The sequence below is a fragment of the Cervus canadensis genome, chromosome 21 (genome assembly GCF_019320065.1).
Source record: "Cervus canadensis isolate Bull #8, Minnesota chromosome 21, ASM1932006v1, whole genome shotgun sequence".
Taxonomy (NCBI): domain Eukaryota; kingdom Metazoa; phylum Chordata; class Mammalia; order Artiodactyla; family Cervidae; genus Cervus; species Cervus canadensis.
In genome coordinates, this window is record NC_057406.1 from 42,047,756 (window position 1) to 42,060,907 (window position 13,152).

At 37.1% G+C, this 13,152-nt stretch overlaps 1 protein-coding gene across 1 annotated transcript in view; it reads right to left on the bottom strand.

Moving 5' to 3' along the window:
• SYT10 (synaptotagmin 10) overlaps positions 1 to 13,152 on the bottom strand; it is a 118,256-nt gene that overhangs the window by 13,646 nt on the left and 91,458 nt on the right. The window contains exons 5-6 of the mRNA XM_043440707.1: positions 5,093 to 5,264; positions 998 to 1,127 (exon numbers count right to left, since the gene is read on the bottom strand). Of these exons, the coding sequence (XP_043296642.1) occupies positions 998 to 1,127; positions 5,093 to 5,264 (302 nt within the window). The remainder of the gene's footprint in view (positions 1 to 997; positions 1,128 to 5,092; positions 5,265 to 13,152) is intronic.

The window sequence follows — 13,152 nt, forward strand, 5'->3', positions numbered from 1 at the left end:
TGCTCTGTCTCTCCTGTTCAACCTATGCTTAGTAACAGAATAAGAAGCAGAATCTTATCCATGGGAGAGATGGCAATGTATATATACTTCACTTGTTATTACTGTGTGGTTATCATAAATTTTTGTATTGAATTGCATAAATTCCACTTCTTATCAACTCATAATTAATTAGGTCATATAAATAATTTATTTTGAGGTTCTTCAAGATATTCCAGTCTTTGGGAAAGAAAATCACTTCACTTACAACATTCAGTGTACCAAGTAGACTGCCAACTGCTTTCATGGCTAAAAATTCTGATAGAAACTGGTATTGATATCACTTCTAGTCAATATAACTATTAATATTAGTTATATTTAGAGCAACATTGTGCTGTACTCTGTGTTAAGTACTTAATAGTCAGCAGTTCATCTAGTTTTACTCTAAGTTTGCTACGAGGTTTATGTCTTGCCCAAGGTTCTCCAGTATGTGGTCACACAGCAGAGCCAGGTTTTCAACTTAGGCAAACTAATGCCTCAATATTCTTAAAAACAATCTGTGAGACCTTTTTTACTTCCTGAACAGAGCCAGTAACTATATACCTGCCCCCTTACATATTAAGTGACATTTTTATTTGGAATTCTTGGGAAGTTTAGGTGAGGTAGCTGTTTTCACAAAAGAGAAGCACCAAAATTCAGTTTCCAGGTAATAATGGATTTACTTGATTGCTACACCACTTAATGACACACGTTTTCAGACTACGTAGAGAAAATAGTAGATTTGCAATTTTTATGGACTTACTCCAAAGGAATATCAAGCTCAGAAAATTTAGTTGTTTTTAAAAACCAACAAGACATACAAAACTTTGCATACTGGGTAACAGAGTCTGTGGGACAAATACAAGAGCAAATAGCTATTTTTTTTTTAAAAAAAAGGTGAATATGTGAAATGTTAGCAGATAAATAATATTTAAACAAGAGATAAAGAAGAGAGTAGATGCGAGAGAGGTCCAGAGCTTACCTCCAGCAAGGGGTGCCAATGTGTTATTGGTTTTCGGTGATAGGTCAACATTTCATTCCAGTGGTCTCGCCCAAGACCCTCGGCGTCCAGTCCTGTTCTACACACTCCTATGACCTCATTGTGTCCTACCCTATGATTTGGAGAATATTTTACTTTCATTCCAATATTCAAAGATAAGTTTCACACACCTTAACAGAATTTTAAGCACAATTAAACCAGGAGATTTTGTGATAAGTTCTAGATAATTTTACATGTTAAACTACTTCAGGTCAAATGAAGAGTCTTAAGTAAGTTAAAACTTATTTAAAAAGATTGGGCTTCCCAGATGGTTCTAGTGGTAAGGAACCCAACTGCCAATGCAGGAGATATCAAAGATGCAGTTTTGATTCCTGGGTCAGGAAGATCCCCTGGAATCGGGCATGGCAACCCACTTCAGTGTTCTTGCCTAGAGAATCCCTTGGACAGAGGAGCCTGGTGGGCTACAATCAACAGGGTCGCAAAGAGTAGAACACAACTGAAGTGACTGAGCAGGATCAGCATTCAAAAATGAATTTGCAAAAGGACTATACACAAACTATTTTAGTGCTCTGTAAATTAAGCACATTTCACAATAATAGGAGTGTGAATGAGAAATGCCAATTGGTCCTTACCTATATGATGAGTTTCTTTCTTGGAAGCAGACCTATTAACTTTAAGTGATCTAACTCTAATCTCCTTTTTCCAAAGGGCTTAATGTTTTATAATGATGCATAAATTACTCACAAAGTGTTCAATATAAATGAGCTTGTTTAAATGACCATAATTAATTGATTCTAAATGATATGTCAGTGAATGTTACCACTGGTATAATAATTAAACAGGGAAGGGCTACATTTTGAATCATGGCATTTAACTTACTGCATAGCATCAGAGCATAGTGAACATTCTTGTTTTCTATTCATGCCTTGTTTTCATAGCAATAAATCAAAATAATAATGATAGTTAATCTTTTTGAGAGCTTATTATGTGTGAGACACTTTTCTAAGTAATTTAAATGTCCTGACTCACTTAATCTTTATATCATGACCATGAATATCATTATTATCAACTCATTTTGCAGACAAAGAAATTAAAAACTCAGAAGGGACCTGCCTGCATTTGTACACTTAGTAAGAGATAGAAGACTTGAATCAAAAGAGTTGACCCAAACACCCGCCTGTATTTGTACACTTAGTAAGAGATAGAAGACTTGAATCAAAAGAGTTGACTCAAACACACATGGGGTAAGCTGCTTCTCAAGAACAGAATACAAGTTAAAGGCATTTTTTTCTAGCATTATTTTGACATAAAACTTTACGGAGATTTTTTAGATGATTTTAGGACATTTCTCACTGTCACTGATGTATTAATTGTACAGTTAATTAATGATGTAGTGATTAACTGATGTATTATGGCAGAAAGCAAAGAGGAACCAAAGAACCTCTTGATGAAAGTGAAAGAGGAGAGTGAAAAAGCTGGCTTAAAACTCAACACTAATACGTGTAAATCTATGGCTGATTCATATCAATGTATGACAAAACCCACTGAAAAAATAAATAAATAAATAAATTAAAAAAAAAAAAAAGAAAAGAAACTAGCCTTGACTAAGTAAAAAAAAAAAAAAAAAAAAACTCAACACTCAAAAAACTAAAGATCATGGAATCTGGTCCCATCACTTTATGGCAAATAGATAGAGAAATGATGGAAACAGTGACAGACTTTATTTTGGGGGGCTCCAAAATCACTGCATCTGGTGACTGCAGTCATGGAATTAAAAGATGCTTGCTCCTTGGAAGAAAAGCTATGAACAACCTAGACAGCATATTAAAAAACAGAGACATTACTTTGCCAACAAAGGTCTGTCTATTCAAAGCAATGGTTTTTCCAGTAGTCATGAAAGAATGCTCAAGTTGGACCATAATGAAAGCTGACGGCCAAAGAACTGATGCTTTTGAACTGTGGTGTTGGAGAAGACTCTTGAGAGTCCCTTGGACAGCAAGGAGATCCAACTGGTCCATCCTAAAGGAAATCAGGCCTGAATATTCATTGGAATGACTGATGCTGAAGCTGAAACTCCAATACTTTGGCCACCTGATGTGAAGAATTGACTCATTAGAAAAGATACTGAAGCTAAGAAGACTCAATGGCAGGAGGAGAAGAAGACAATAGAGGATGAGATGGTTGGATGGCATCACCAACTCGATGGACATGAGTTTGAGCAAGCTCCGGGAGCTGGTGATGGACAGGGAAGCCTGGCATGCTGTAGTCCACAGGGTCACAAAGAACAAGACACTACTGAACGACTGAGTTGAACCGACTGAATTTCAGAAGGGATTTGGAGATGATTAAATAGTGCCCACTGTTATACAATTAAGGATATTGAGGATTCTTGAGGATAAATTCATTAATTCAATTATTCATTTTCTCAGTATGCAACAAATATTTATTGAGATTCTTAAAGGAGCAACAGGTTTTTTCTAGGCACTGAGGATAAAACAATAAACAAGTCACTGCCCTCAAAGAGTTTACTACCTATCGAATTAATGTCATTAGCAGACTAAAAGGTAGATAAGGAAAAACATAGTTTGAGCAAACTCTGGTAGTTGGTGATGGGCAGGAAAGCCTGTGTTCTGCAGTCCCTGGGGTCACAAAGAGTCAGACACCACTGAGTGACTGAACTGAACTGAACTGATGCTTAGTATCTTTCCCCTTAAAATGAAGTCTCCCCAAAAGTGTATTTTTATAAATAATTTTAAAAATTCGGTTTACAAATTGTCAGGGTCCACTTCCCTAAAATTATTTGGGTGACAAATGATCAACTGTATCTACTTGCAGTCTTTGCTATGAGAAATCAATTTTTTTGATAAAGTGGAACAGGGGGTTCTGATTGAAACACTGTAATATTTTTAGAGTTTGCCATTTCAACTAGAAATTCAAGATTTCTCTCTCTCTCTCTTTAAACAGTGTCAGCTTTTCTGTAAACTGTGATATAAACTAACTACAAATAGATAGTACAGATTATCTTATCTTTCAGTACTTCATTTTTTCTAGCTGTCATCCAGAGTATACCATTCTTAATGTCTCTCTGTTATAGGGTTCTGGCTACTACCATTTGCATAATAATACAAAATAGACACTGAATATTTATGTATGTGCATTCTGTACCACTTGTGTTATCTTTAGAACAAAATAAGACACTGTCTATGTGCTGATAATTTTGTAGCTTAAATATACAAGATTCATTTTTGAAAGCCTTATAAATATAAAAAGAAAACAATAAAAAGAATTATATAACAAGGAACTTCAGTGGAATACAAGTTCAGAGGAAGAAGAGATTGGTTAGCCAAGAAAGACGCAGAAGTGGTGACTTCAGCAGAGCTGTAAACCATGAATGGAATGAGATAAACTGAGCAGGGCAACATTTCAGATAAGGAAGGAGTAGGTGCTGCAACAGAAAGAAGATTCAGTGCTTTACCCAGGAGTCACCTATTTATTTTATGAAAGGAGAAGTAATCAAAGTGTGTGAGCTAGAAGAACTAACCATAAAGTGATGATTTAAGATTAATGTGAGACCTTCAAGGCAATAACAATATGGACAACATTCACCTTCAACTCTTAATTCTCATTGTTCACAATTTCACATTATACTAATGTTTTAACAATGGAAAAGTGAATCTCTAAGAGAAACTTGCCCTTTAGACAGCTAACTAATGATAGAGCTCAGGTAAGCATCATGATATTCATATTCCAGACCACTTGGAAAAGCAAAATCCATTGATTGTAATTTCTGTTGTTACTATTTAAAAAAAAAAAAAACTTCACAAAAGTGTTTCTTATAATGTATCCCATACAACTTCCACACCCATTATGTCACAATACTCAGGCAACCTGTCCTTCAACTTTTGGAAAAGAAAACTGAAATGTTACAGCATAGAATAAAGTAAATTTTGAATAAACAATTTTCCCTTTTCCAATTTAAATTAAAATTCTTGTAGCAGAAAATAACCTGAAGAGTTGAATTTGATCCACATATGACTAAATGTAGCAATTACTCTGTGAGTAGAAAAATGAACTTACCTATCATAATCCATGACTGCAATGGAGAGGCTGACTTGGTCCACATTCTCTGGAGGGATGTCGAAAATAATTGCCTCATTGTACACAGGGTTTAGAGTGTTTTTCTTCGTAGTTGTCTTCTTCTTTTTTAATCTTCGACCCTCACACATCAGAGACACTTTGACATATGGATCTAACAATAGAAAGGTAGTTTTAAGAAAATGCAAATAATAGTACAAAGCACAAATAAAAACTGGTTAATTTTATTAAATTAGAAAAACAGAATATTATGTCCTATAGTGGTATATTATGTCTTATAATGGTATATTAAGCCCTATAGTTTCAATTATACCAAAGAAATTCTTGCACTGTTAAGAAAGTTCTAGGACCTACAACAGATTTCCCAACCTGGGGATCCAGCAAAGGGACTGAGAACTCCCAGAGACTTTGACTTTGGAGGCCAGTGGGATTTGACTACAGAACTTCCACAGGACTGGAGAAAGAGACTCTTGGAGGGCGTAAATAACACCTTGTGCCCACCAGGATCCAAGAGAAAGGAGCAGTGTCCCCATAAGAGACTGAGCCAGACTTGCATGTGTGTGTCCAAGAGTCTCTGGAGGAAGCATCGGTCAACAGTGGCCTGCTGCAGAGTCAGGGACACTGAATACAACAGTGCGGGCATAAGTCCTTTTGAAGGAAGTTGCCATTATCGCCATTACCCCTACCATAGTTTGCCCTCAGGCCAAACAATAGGAAGGGAACACAGCCCCACTCACCAACAGAAAATTGGACTAAAGATATACCGAGCATGGCACCGCCTATCAAAACAAGAACCAGATTCCCCCACAGTCAGTCTCTCCCATCAGGAAGCTTCCACAAGCCTCTTATCCTTATCCATCAGAAAGCAGATAGAATGAAAACCACAATCACAGAAAACTAACCAAACTGATCACATAGAACACAGCCTTATCTAACTCAATGAAACTTTGAGCCATGCCAGGTAGGGCCACCGAAGATTGATGGGTCATGTTGTAGAGATCTGACAAAACGTGGTCCACTGGAGAAGGAAATAGCAAACCACTTCAATATTCTTGCCTTGAGAACCCCGTGAACAGCATGAAAAGGCAAAACAATAAGGCATTGAAAGATGAACTCCTCAAATAGGTAGGAGCCCAATACACTACTGGAATAATGGAGAAATAATTCCAGAAAGATGGAGAGACAGAGCCAAAGTGAAAACAATGCCCAGTTGCGAATGTGACTGGTGATGGAAGCTTCAATGTCTGATGACTTCTTGTGAACAATATTGCATAGGAAGCAGGAATGTTAGGTCTATGAATCAAGGTAAATTAGAAGTGGTCAAAGAGGAGATGGCAAGAGTGACCATTGACATTTTATGAATCAGTGAACTAAAATGAACCAGAATGGGTGAATTTAATTCAGATGACCATTATATCTACTACTGTGGGCAAGAATCACTTAGAAAAAACGGAGTAGCCCTCATAGTCAACAAAAGAGTCCAAAATGCAGTACTTGGGTGCAATCTCAAAAATGAAAGAATGATCTCTATTCATTTATAAGGCAAACCATTCAATATCAGAGTAAGTGATGGTATGATCACCCACCAAGTCTATGCTCCAACCACTTATGCGACAGAAGCTGAACAATTCTATGATGATCTACAAGATCTTTTAGAACTAACATCCAAAAAATGTCCTTTTCATCATAAGGGACAAGAATGCAAAAATAGGAAGTCAAGAGATGCCTGGAGTAAAAGGCAAGTTTGGTCGTGGAGTACAAAACGAAGCAGGGCAAAGGCTAACAGAGTTTTGCCAAAATAATGCACTGCTCATATCAAACACCCACTTCCAAAAACACAAGAGACAACTCTACACATGGACATCACCAGATGATCAATATCAAAATGAGATTGATTATTTTCTTTGCAGCTGAAAATGGAGAAGCTGTATACAGTCAGCAAAACCAAGACCAGGAGCTGACTGTGACTCAGATCATGAACATCTTATTACAAAATTCAGACTAAAATTGAAGAAAGTAAGGAAAACGAGTAGACCATTCAAATATGACCTAAATCAAATCTCTTAATTATAGAGTGGATGTGACAAATAGATTCAAGGGATTACATCTTATAGACAGAGTGCCTGAAGAACTGTGGACAGAGGTTCATGACATTGTACAGAAGGTGGTGATCACGACCATCCTCAAAAAATAAAAAATAAAGGCAAAATGTTTGCCTTAGTAGACCTTACAAATTGCTAAGAGAAGAAGAGAAGCTAAAGGCAAAGGAGAAAAGGAAAGATATACCCATTTGAATGCAGAGTTCCAAAGAATAGCAAGGGGAGGTAAGAAAGCCTTCCTCAATGATCAATGCAAAGAAATAGGGGGAAACAATAGAAGGGGAAAGACTAGAGATCTCTTCAAGAAAATTAGAGACACCAAGGGAACATTTATGCAAAAATGGGCACAATAAAGGACAGAAAAGGTAAGGACCTAACAGAAGCAGAAGATATTAAGAGGTGGCAGGAATACACAGAAGAACTATAAAAAAAAGATCTTAGTGACCAGGATAACCACGATGGTATGATCACTCACCTAGAGTCAGATATCCTGGATTGAGAAGTCAAGTAGGCCTTAGGAAGCATCACAATGAACAAAGCTAGTGGAGGTGATGGAACTACAGCTGAGATATTTCAAATTCTAAAAGATGATGCTGTGAAAGTGCTGCATTCAGTATGCCAGCAAATTTGGAAAATTCAGCAGTGGCTACAGGACTGGAAAAGGTCAGTTTTCATTGAATCCCAAAGAAAGGCAATGTCAAAGATTGTTTAAACTACCACACAATTGCAGTCATTCCACGTGCTAGCAAAGTGATGCTCAAAATTCTACAAGCCAGACTTCAGCAGTACATGAACTGAGAACTTCCAGATGTTCAAGGTGGACTTAAAAAAGACAGAGGAACTGGAAATCAAATTACCAACATCCTTTGGATCATGGAAAAAGCAAGGGAGTTCCAGAAAAACATCTACTTCTGCTTTATTGACTCTGCCAAAGCCTTTGACTGTATGGATCATAACAAACAGTGGAAAATTCTAAGAGATGGGAAAATTCTAAGAGGTGGCACCTTACCTGCCACCTCAGAAATTTGTATGCAGGTCAAGAAGCAATGGTTAGAATCAGACATGGAAAAAAAGTCTGGTTCCAAATTGGGAAAGGAGTACATCAAGACTGTATATTGTCACCCTGCTTATTTAACTTATATGCAGAGTACATCATGTGAAATGCTGGGCTGGATGAAGCACAATCTGGAATCAAGATTTCTGGGGAAAATATCAATAACCTCAGATATGCAGATGACACCACCCTTATGGCAGAATGTGAAGAGGAACTAAAAAGCCTCTTGATGAAAGTGAAAGAGGAGAGTGAAAAAGCTGACTTAAAACTCAACATTTTTCACCATTGAGGGTAATGCTTGCTGTGGGTTTGTCATATATAGCTTTTATTATGTTGAGGTATGTTCCTTCTATTCCTGCTTTCTGGAGAGTTTTAATCATAAATGGATGTTGAATTGTGTCAAAGGCTTTTTCTGCATCTATTGAGATAATCATATGGTTTTTATCTTTCAATTTGTTAATGTGGTGTATTACATTGAATGATTTGTGGATATTAAAGAATCCTTGCATTCCTGGGATAAAGCCCACTTGGTCATGATGTATGATTTTTTTAATATGTTGTTGGATTCTGTTTGCTAGTATTTTGTTAAGGATTTTTACATCTATGTTCATCAGTGATATTGGACTGTAGTTTTCTTTTTTTGTGGCATCTTTGTCTGGTTTCCCCTAAAATCAGGAACAAGACAAGGGTGCCCACTCTCACCACTACTATTCCACATAGTTTTGGAAGTTTTGGCCACAGCAATCAGAGCAGATAAAGAAGTAAAAGAAATCCAGATAGGAAAAGAAGAAGTGAAACTCATGCTGCTTGCAGATGACATGATTCTCTACATAGAAAACCCTAAAGACTCTACCAGAAAATTACTAGAGCTAATCAATGAATATAGTAAAGTTGCAGGATATAAAATTAACACACTGAAATCCCTTGTATTCCTATACACTAACAATGAGAAAACAGAAAGAGAAATGAAGGAAACAACAACAACAACAACAAAAAAGAAATGAAGGAAACAATACCATTCAACATCGCAACAAAAAGAATAAAATACTTAGGAGTAAACCTATCTAAAGAAACAAAAGACCTATACATAGAAAACTATAAAACATGGATGAAAGAAATCAAAGAGGACACAAATAGATGGAGAAATATACTGTGTTCATGTAATGGAAGAATCAATATTGTCAAAATGACTATACTACCCAAAGCAATCTATAGATTCAATGCAATCCCTATCAAGCTACAAAGGGTATTTTTCACAGAACTAGAACAAATAATTTCACAATTTGTATGGAAATGCAAAAAACCTCAAATAGCCAAAGTAATCTTGAGAAAGAAGAATGGAACTGGAGGAATCAACCTGCCTGACTTCAGGCTCTACTACAAGGCCACAGTCATCAAGACAGTATGGTACTGGCACAAAGACAGAAATATAGATGAATGGAACAGAATAGAAAGCCCAGGGATAAATCCACATAGCTATGGACACCTTATCTTCAACAAAGGAGGCAAAAATATACACTGGAAAAAAGACAACCTCTTTAACAAGTGGTGCTGGGAAAACTGGTCAACCACTTGCAAAAGAATGAAACTAAAACACTTTCTAACACCATACACAAAATAAGCTCAAAATGGATTAAAAATCTACATGTAAGACCAGAAACGATAAAACTCCTAGAGGAGAACATAGGCAAAACACACTCCGACATAAATCAAAACAGGATCCTCTATGACCCACCTCCCAGAATATTGAAATAAAAGAAAAAATAAACAAATGGGACCTAATGAAACTTAAAAGCTTTTGCACAACAAAGGAAACTATAAGCAAGGTGAAAAGACAGCCCTCAGATTGGGAGAAAATAATAGCAAATGAGGCAACAGACAAAGGATTAATCTCAAAAATATACAAGCAACTCCTGCAGCTCAATTCCAGAAAAAAAAATGACCCAATCAAAAAATGGGCCAAAGAACTAAACAGACATTTCTCCAAAGAAGACATACAGATGGCTAACAAACACATGAAGAGATGCTCAACATCACTCATTATCAGAGAAATGCAAATCAAAACCACAATGAGGTACCATTACACGCCAGTCAGGATGGCTGCTATCCAAAAGTTTACAAGCAATAAATGCTGGATAGGGTGTGGAGAAAAGGGAACCCTCTTACACTGTTGGTGGGAATGCAAACTAGTACAGCTGCTATGGAGAACAGTGTGGAGATTTCTTAAAAAACTGGAAATAGAACTGCCATATGACCCAGCAATCCCACTTCTAGGCATACACACCGAAGAAACCAGATCTGAAACGTGCACCCCAATGTGCATTGCAGCACTGTTTATAATAGCCAGGACATGGAAGCAACCTAGATGTACATCAGCAGACGAATGGATAAGGAAGCTGTGGTACATATACACCATGGAATATTACTCAGCCATTAAAGAGAATTCATTTGAATCAGTTCTAATGAGATGGATGAAACTGGAGCCCATTATACAGAGTGAAGTAAGCCAGACAGATAAAGACCAATACAGTATACTAACGCATATATATGGAATTTAGAAAGATGGTAACGATAACCGTATACGCAAAACAGAAAAAGAGACACAGATGTACAGAACAGACTTCTGGACTCTGTGGGAGAAGGCGAGGGTGGGATGTTTAGAGAGAACAGCATCGAAACATGTATACTATCAAGGGTGAAACAGATCACCAGCCCAGGTTGGATGCATGAGACAAGTACTCGGGTCTGGTGCACTGGGAAGACCCAGAGGGATCAGGTGGTGAGGGAGGTGGGAGGGGGGATCAGGATGGGGAATACATGTAAATCCATGGCTGATTCATGTCAATGTATGGCAAAAACCACTACAATATTGTAAAGTAATTAGCCTCCAACTAATAAAAATAAATGGAAAAAAAAAAATCAACATTGAAGAAACAAAGATCATGGCATCTGGTCCCATCACTTCACAGCAAATAGATGGGGGAACAATGGAAACAGTGTCAGACTTTATTTTGGGGGGCTACAAAATCATTGCAAATAGTGACTGCAGCCATGAAATTCAAAGACACTTGCTCCTTGGAAGAAAAGCTATGAACAACCTAGGCAGCATATTAAAAAGCAGAGACATTGCTTTGCCAACAAAGGTCTGTCTAGTCAAAGCTATGGTTTTTCCAGTAGTCGTGTACAGATGTGAGAGTTGGACTATAAAGAAAACTGAGCACCAAAGAATTGATGTTTTTGAACTGTGGTGCTGGAGAAGAATCTTGAGTCTCTGGACTGCAAGGAGATCCATTTTGTCAATCCTGAAAGAAATCAGTCCTGAATATTCATTGGAAGGACTGATGCTGAGGCTGAAGCTCCAATACTTTAGTCATCTGATGGGAAGAACTGGCCCACCTTCATGCTGGGAAAGATTGAATGCAGGAGGAGAAGGGGATGACAGAGGATGAGATGGTTGGATGGCCTCATTAACTCAATATACATGAGTTTGAGCAAGCTTTGTTGTTGGTGATGGACAGGGAAGCCTGGTGTGTTGCAGTCCCTGAGCTCCCAAAGAGTTGGACATGACTGAGCAACTGAATGACTGACTGATGTCCTATAGTATTACCAGTTTTATAATCAAATGGCATAACCGTTGGGCAACAGAATGAGACTTCTTAGTCAATGAATTAGAAAAGAATTAGCTGATCACTGTGTTTAATACAACGCAAAAAAAACCACTCTTTTACCAAGAGCCAGTCTAAATTATAATGTGTGTTTTAGTTATTTGAGGACATGCTTTATTGTAAGAGATTTCTAAGGAATATAATCCCAATAGGAACAACTGTATTTATTTCCTTCAAAGTGATTTAGAATTAGAAGACTAAAATTTATGAAATAGCAACATTGTATCTAGATAAGTATATATAATCACAATGAATTGAAATTAATAAAACTTTACTAGGTCGGACTGTCTTGAATTGTTGGAAAAGGCATGAAATTTAGAGGTTCTGTTTTAGTCATCATGCTTGATAAGGAGTTTGGATTGAAGGAATGATTACTACAAATCATTTATTCAATGCTCAGCCATATAAAATGAAAAAAAGTGATATTTGGTTTACATATATTCTCAAGGAAGTTTCCTCAAATGTATTATCTGCATGATGCCAATAGGAAAGAAAAAATTTCATTTATGGGCCAAAGAGGACAAATAATTGGTAACAAGTTCTGCTGTAGATGACTGATCTCTACTCTTACTCCTATCACTTTAAGTAGAAAAACTGCCACAGTATTATAGAAAATCATACAATATTTGCAATAAGGAGTTCATGATCTGAGCCACAGTCAGCTCCCAGTCTTGTTTTTGCTGACTGTTTAGAGCTTCTCCATCTTCTGCTGCAAAGAAAATAATCAATCTCATTTAGATATTGACAATCTGGTGATGTCCATGTGTAGAGCATTGAATAATCTTGGCAAAACTCTGTTAGCCTTTGCACTGCTTCATTTTATACTCCAAGGCCAAACTGACCTGTTACTCGAGGTGTCTCTTGACTTCCTATTTTTGCATTCCAGTCCCCTATGACAAAAAGGACATCTTTTTTGGATGTTAGTTCTAGAAGGTCTTGTAAGTCTTCATAGAACCGTTCAACTTCAGCTTATTTGGCATTAGTGGTTGGGGCACAGTCTTGGATTACTGTGATACTGAATCGTTTGCCTTGGAAATGAACAGAGATCATTCTGTCCTTTTGAGATTGCACCCAAATGCTACACTTTGGACTTTTGTTGACTATGAGGGCTACTCCATTTCTTCTAAGAGATTCTTAGGAGAATAGTAATAGTTATAATGGCCCACAGTAGTAGATATACTGGCCCACAGTAGTAGATATAATGGTCATCTGAATTAAATTCGC